Source organism: Sinocyclocheilus grahami, unplaced genomic scaffold (assembly GCF_001515645.1).
Source record: "Sinocyclocheilus grahami isolate Dianchi unplaced genomic scaffold, SAMN03320097.WGS_v1.1 scaffold601.1, whole genome shotgun sequence".
NCBI classification, from domain to species: Eukaryota; Metazoa; Chordata; class Actinopteri; order Cypriniformes; family Cyprinidae; genus Sinocyclocheilus; species Sinocyclocheilus grahami.
In genome coordinates this window covers 340,503-347,266 of record NW_015505780.1, presented here as the reverse complement: position 1 = coordinate 347,266, position 6,764 = coordinate 340,503, and the positions used below count along the sequence as shown (strand labels likewise).

Below are 6,764 nucleotides of genomic sequence, written 5' to 3'. Positions count from 1 at the left end.
AGATAGATAGACAGATAGACAGACAGACAGACAGACAGACAGACAGACAGATAGATATAGATATAGATAGATAGATAGATAGACAGACAGACAGACAGACAGACAGACAGACAGATAGATAGATAGATAGATAGATAGATAGATAGATAGATAGATAGACAGACTCAAGTTGTAAACTGGAAAATTGTTTTTAAGGATTCAACATCTTACCATCTGCTGTTTCTTGTGTTTTTCCTCACAGATCCAGGCGTTTAACGTTCACTCCAGTAAGTTTGTGGCGGCCAGCGACTGCGCGACCTTCTTCACTCCTGCCATCCTGATGGGTCTGATCACGTCTCTGATCCTGCTGCTGGTGCTGGCCTATGCGCTGCACATGGTGGTTCACCTGAAGCACATCGACCGCTACGAAGAGCACAAGACCACCGTCTACTTCCCGCGCAGCACAGAAGCGGAGAGCACAGAGAAGAACAACCTCTAGAGTCCCGAGAGAGACGGACACTTCTGTGACTGTGAGCTCTGACTCCCATCTGAACGGAGAATCAGAGCTGTTTGGGACTGATTGCACCACGGCAGTGGCATCATTGTGGTGGGACAGTGGAAGTCTGAATCAGGTTCCTTCGGGAGCTTTACAGGCTCGGCACACCGGAGGATTTGGAGATATCAGCCAGTTCTCACCAAAAATCTAGGAATTAAACATTCAGTGTCAGGTTTCATGAGCGGAAGGACATCTTCAGATGTTTGAATGCGATTTGAAATAGCACAATAATCAATATATCTTGCATTTGCATCGTCTGTCTTAGCTTCTGTTTGACTGCTAAGGACCAGATTTAACTTCAGTACTGATGCTTCTCTGAAGTCAACATTAAATGGTGTTTCGCCAGCAATTTACAGTTGTAATTTTACATATTTGCGAATAAAATATCTAGATTTTTTTCATCTGGAACTGATTGGATGGTATTACGGAAGCCCATTACCGCTACAGAATGAAAAATATTAAAAAGGTAATTGCGACTTTTTATCTCACAATTCTGACTTTATATCTCGTAATATCTCGTAAAAAAAAAAGTCAGAATTGCGAGATAAAAATATAAAAGATTGTATCTTGCAATTTTGACTTTTTTTCTCTCGTAATTCTGACTTTTTCTCTGAATTCTGAGTTTATATCTTGCAATTATGTTTATATCTCGCAATTATGTGTTTATATCTCACAATTGTTTATATCTCACAAATATGAGTTTATATACGATGAGCTTTGTAAAAATCGACGCGTTTCAGAAAGGCGGGGCATAGAGGAGAAACAATAATGTACAGTATGTGGAAAATAATGTGTTTTTTTTACTTTAAACCGCATAAACACATTTCATTACACCAAATACACAACATAATGTTCTTTTTATCAACATCATATGACCCCTTTAAAAACAAAAAAGGTTGTTGCGGTTGTGAATTAAAATAAGAAATATCTTGATTTTTGTCTTATTTTAATCCGTTTTGTTTTACTTTAAATGATTTTCAGTCATATTTGTTTTAATGTAATTTTTATTTCTTTTATATTATTATTTATTTTTACACTGCTTTTCTCTAATTATTTTTCTAATAAATATTTTATTGAACTAAAATAAGAAATATCTTGATTTTTTGTTGTTTTGGCTTATTTTAATCATTGTTTTGTCTTTATATAATTAACTTTATTATTAAAGTTACATTATTTTTATGTAATTTTATTTATCTTAATATTATTTGTATTTATTTTTACACATCTTTTCTCTAATTATTTTATTGAATTATAATAAGAAATATCTTATATATAACGTTCGACTGGTTCAGATGGCAGTGGCCCTCAAACACATGAAGCAGGTGGTGACGGAGAAGCATCCCGGAGCCGGGCTCATATTCTCCTCCGGTCTCTTCCAGCTGGTCTGTGAGGGATCCGTCTCGGAGAATCATGACGACTGGGCCTCCAATTGGCCGGAAGAGCAGATCCAGGTGGGACTGATGAACCCGTTCCAGCTGGCCAGTGCTTGTGGGGTCCCAGCTTTCACCAACTACGTCGGGGGCTTCCAGGGCTGCCTGGACTATATTTTCGTGGAGCCGCATGTGCTGCATTCCTCTGCCCAGCCTTCAGGAGGTCACGACCTGTGTGGCCCTGCCGAGCGTCTCGCACCCATCAGATCACATCGCGCTCGTGTATGCCCTCAAGTGGAAGTGAAACGTTCACAAACAGTTCGCGTTTCATCAAAAGCAAAAAACACATTCAACAATTTCAGCTTTTTAATGATCAGATTTCAGGATTGTATTTGTATTTATCACATAGCTTCTCTCTTACTTGTACAAATGAATATTTATGAGTTATTGTGTGATATTTATCAAATGCGTCTATTGACACCTACTTGGAAATATTAAAAGCTGTATTTACAATATGCGACTTTTTTAATTCTTTGCATTTAAATTCATTCAGCATTTTGTGACGTTGCTTTAACTTTGCTTTTCAAACCAGAGGAGCGAATGGAAATAACCGGTTTCCCCTTGAAAGAATAGTTCATCCGAGATGTAGATGAGTTTGTTTCTTCATCAGATTTGGATAAATGTAGCATTGCATCACTTGCTCACCAATGGATGCTCTGCAGTGAATGGGTGCCGTCAGAATGAGAGTCCAAACAGCTGATAAAAACATCACAAGTAATCCACACCACTCCAGTCCATCAGTTCACAGCTGGAGAAGACCACTTTTTCACTGGTATTTTAGCCGGAAGCGACGGTTTAAAGTTAAAAACGTCTTAATAATGGATTTGATTCTTACAAACACACAGCCTTTATCTTCACAAGACATTAACTGATGGACTGGAGTGGTGTGGATTACTTGTGATGTTTTTATCAGCTGTTTGGACTCTCATTCTGACGGCACCCATTCACTGCAGAGCATCCATTGCTAAGCAACTGATGTAATGCTACATTTCTCCAAATCTGAAGAAGAAACAAACTCATCTACATCTCGGATGGCCTGATGGTGAGGACGTTTTCAGTTTTGAGTGAAATATTACTTCAATAATAAACATGAATACATCAATTTTCAGAAATATGTGCATCTATATCTCTTAACATTTCAAAAATGTGTTCATGACCCTTTAAAGCATTAAATAAGAAGTTAATTTCTTTCTTAGGTCTTTGTTAATACACAACCATTCAATATATTTCAGACTTTTATTTGCGTCATACTTTATACATAATATTTAATAAATGTTTTAAAAGGGTAACAGATGATTCCTTGCTCTGATCCATTTGAATATTTTCAAAAGCTGGGAATAAAAACAGTTGACGGTCTTAAACATTTGCACTGGTTTGTTCTCAACTGAAATGCTAAATCAAAAGCGTTTGGGGCGAGTTCATTCACATAGTAAAGCACAGCACGTTTAAGGCAATTGTGATTACGTACATAAAAAGGCTGCTTATTTACAACACAGACATCAGACTATTCCCAATATAAACGCATGCATTTTAGAAGCATTCAAACTAATGCTTACATCAATGCATTGCCAGTCTCTAAGTGTGCTACTATAAGAATAATCTTTTATTTATTAAATGCACGCTTCTCTGAGAACATTTCCCTGGATGTATGGCATGCAAACGCCTGGGAATGAAAATGTTTGGAATGAAAATAATGGAATAAATCAAGTTGAGGGAGCAAAAATAGAGCATTTTTATAAATACAAAAAAAGTTATCATTACTAACACAGTGCTTGATGTTTATGCTGACTGTAACAAGAACCCAGAAGTACTGCAAGAGTCGAGGTCAAAGGTGCAACGAATTAAAAAAGGAACAAAATGTTAAAATGCACTGCCGTAGATCGACATCAGCAGCAGGTGGGTTTTTGGTAGAAATCAACTGAAAATGATGCATGAACAGCTTCTGTGCCACATCAACTCCACTAATCATGTCCTTTAGAACAGCAAACATCCTGCTTGAACAGGAAGTGCCGTTTAGTGTTTGGAGAGCTGCTCGGAAAGCCAGTCTAATCCCTCGTATAAACCCGTCCCTTGAGTCGCACAGGTCGCCTGGACATACCACTGATGAAAAGCACAATGTCAACATATTACTACTAAACGGATACAATACGCACTAAAATGAATGTTAAAAAGATATTTTTATGTTTTTGAAAGAAGTCTCTTCTGCTCACCAAGGCTGCATTTATTTGATCAATAATACAGTAAAATACAGTAATATTGTGAATTATTATTACTATTTAAAATAACTGTATTCTACTGTAATATATTAATAAAATGTAATTTATTTCTGTGATCAAAGCTGAATTTTCAGCATCATTACTCCAGTCTTCGGTGTCACATGATCCTTCAGAAATCATTCTAATATGCTGCTTAAGAAACATTTTTTATTATTATAAATTTTGAAACGCTACCATTCACAAGAAGAGAAATTAATACTTTTATCAGGAAGGATGCACTGCATTGATCAAAAATGGCAGTAAAGGCAATTATGAAGTTACATAAGATGTCTATTTCAAATGAATGCTATTCTTTTGAACTTTATATTAATCAAAAATATTTATCCCAGTTTCCAAAAAAAAAAGATTTTCAGCATTGATAATAATAAGAACCATTACTAATAAATGAGCATCAATCATAACTGATTACATTGTATGGGTCACAATTATACATTTCTCTTTTATGCCAAAAATCATTAGGATATTAAGTAAAGATCATGTTCCATGAAGATATTTAGTACATTTCCTACCGTAAATATATTAAAACTTCATTTTTGATTAGTAATATGCATTGCTAAGAGCTCCATTTGAACAACTTTAAGGTGATTTTCTCAATATTTAGATTTTTTTCCACCCTCAGATTCCAGATTTTCAAACAGTTGTGTCTCGACCAAATATTATAGGATATCCTATCCTAATAAACAATACATCAATGGAAAGCTTATTTATTCAGCTTTCAGATTATGCGTAAATCTCAATTTTGAAAAATTGACACTTATGGTTTTGTGCTCCAGGGTCACATATGATCTGTTATCTTTATCTATGTGAGCATATTTCCGCAACGGGATAAAAAAAAATGTAAAAAGTAATTGCGACTTTGTCTCACAATTATGACTTTTTTTCCTCACAATTCAGTCTTTTTATTGCAATTGCAAAGTCAGAATTGCAAAGATATATACTTGAGATATAATTTCCCCCCCCAGATTTCTGGCTTTTTTCCCTCAGAAGTTTTTCACAACTGTTTTTCTCACAATTCCGAGGAAAAAAACTGACTTTTTTTCTCCTCGGAATTCTATTCACATCTCACAATTCTGTTTTCTGTTTCTGTCACAGAATAAAAAATAGAAAAGGAAAATGTAAAAAGTAATTGCGACTTTGTCTCACAATTATGACTTTTCTCACAATTCAGTCTTTTTATTGCAATTGCAAAGTCAGAATTGCAAAGATATATACTTGAGATATAATTCCCCCCCCCAGAATTCTGGCTTTTTCCCTCAGAAGTTTTTCACAACTGTTTTTCTCACAATTCCGAGGAAAAAAAACTGACTTTTTTCTCCTCGGAATTCTATTCACATCTCACAATTCTGTTTTCTGTTTCTGTCACAGAATAAAAAATAGAAAAGTTAATTGTGGCTTTTTGTCTCACAATTCTGACTTTATACCAGAAAAAGAAAAAGAATTGTGAGCTAAAAAGTCAGTTTATTTTTTTATTTCCATAGTGCTCTTTTATTACTTACCTATGGTTGGAATTGTTGTGACTATTTCTCCCAGTTTGAGTTTGTAGAGGATTGTGGTTTTCCCTGCAGCATCCAGACCAACTGAAAGTGAACAGGAATCAAATCAAGTTTGCATAAACGCCTTCCTATTTCTTGGGACTGATTTACTGATCCAGTTTGAATTCATTTCAACGTCTCCAGATCATAAGAGCATTCAGACTTGTGTAGAAAGAGCTTTAAAAACATAATTCAGTGAAAAATGTCAACAAAACAGCCATTTCATCAAAGCTAACCGACAAAAACAAACCCCTTCCAACTCACCCATGAGAATTCTCATCTGCTTTTTCCCAAACAAGCGAGAGAAGACGCTTGAAATGGTCAGCCCCATGTTAAACACCAGGAAAGAGTGTACACGTCAGACTTATTGGAGGAGTTTCAGTAATAAGCGCGAGCGCTTTAGCACTCCTCCAGCTCACGTCGGCAGAGTGCGATCTCTTTCTTCTGATCTCTTTCCCTCTCTCGTCTCTCTGTCCGGATGAAACATCACGTTTCTTCATTATTTACCCACGTGTGAGCTTTTAGTTGAAAATGTTCATACAGACCTAAACGTAAACGCACACAGTGTTGGGGAAAGTTACTTTTAAAAGTAATGCATTACAATATTGCGTTACTCCATAAAAAAGTAACTGGTTACGGTACTTAGTTACTTTTTATGGAAAGTAATGCGTTACGTTACTTTTGCGTTACTTTTAAAATCTGGACAGGGCTTGCTTGTTTGTTTTTAAAATAAAAAAGTTATATTTTTGGCAAATATAAAAGCCTTTCACAGCAAAAGTGGAATGAATAAGCCTCAGGCTGAAGGAAATGTACTGTAGAACGCAGAAGAAGACATTTCAACACACTTCAGCAATAAACAAAGACACACAAATGTTTGTCTAGAGTAATTTGTGTTTATTAGTACGCTTGAACTGGATCATCGAAGCTCAGAAGCAAATACATTGGTTAATAGAATGGTATTAAATACATAAAGCATATTTGTGTTGTTTAA

The 6,764-nt window shown here is 35.7% G+C and overlaps 2 protein-coding genes across 2 annotated transcripts in view; one reads left to right on the top strand and one right to left on the bottom strand.

Annotated features, from left to right (window-relative positions):
* The window catches only part of LOC107557415 (V-type proton ATPase subunit S1-like protein), a 14,222-nt gene extending 13,246 nt beyond the window's left edge, over window positions 1-976 (top strand). Inside the window, exon 7 of the mRNA XM_016240828.1 lies at window positions 242-976. Coding sequence (XP_016096314.1) covers window positions 242-478 — 237 coding nt within the window. The 3' untranslated portion in view covers window positions 479-976. The remainder of the gene's footprint in view (window positions 1-241) is intronic.
* Window positions 977-3,212: 2,236 nt separating this feature from the next.
* Window positions 3,213-6,764, bottom strand: part of LOC107557402 (ADP-ribosylation factor 4-like) — a 7,685-nt gene continuing 4,133 nt past the window's right edge. Inside the window, exon 5 of the mRNA XM_016240810.1 lies at window positions 3,213-4,065. Within this exon, the coding sequence (XP_016096296.1) occupies window positions 3,979-4,065 (87 nt within the window). The 3' untranslated portion in view covers window positions 3,213-3,978. The remainder of the gene's footprint in view (window positions 4,066-6,764) is intronic.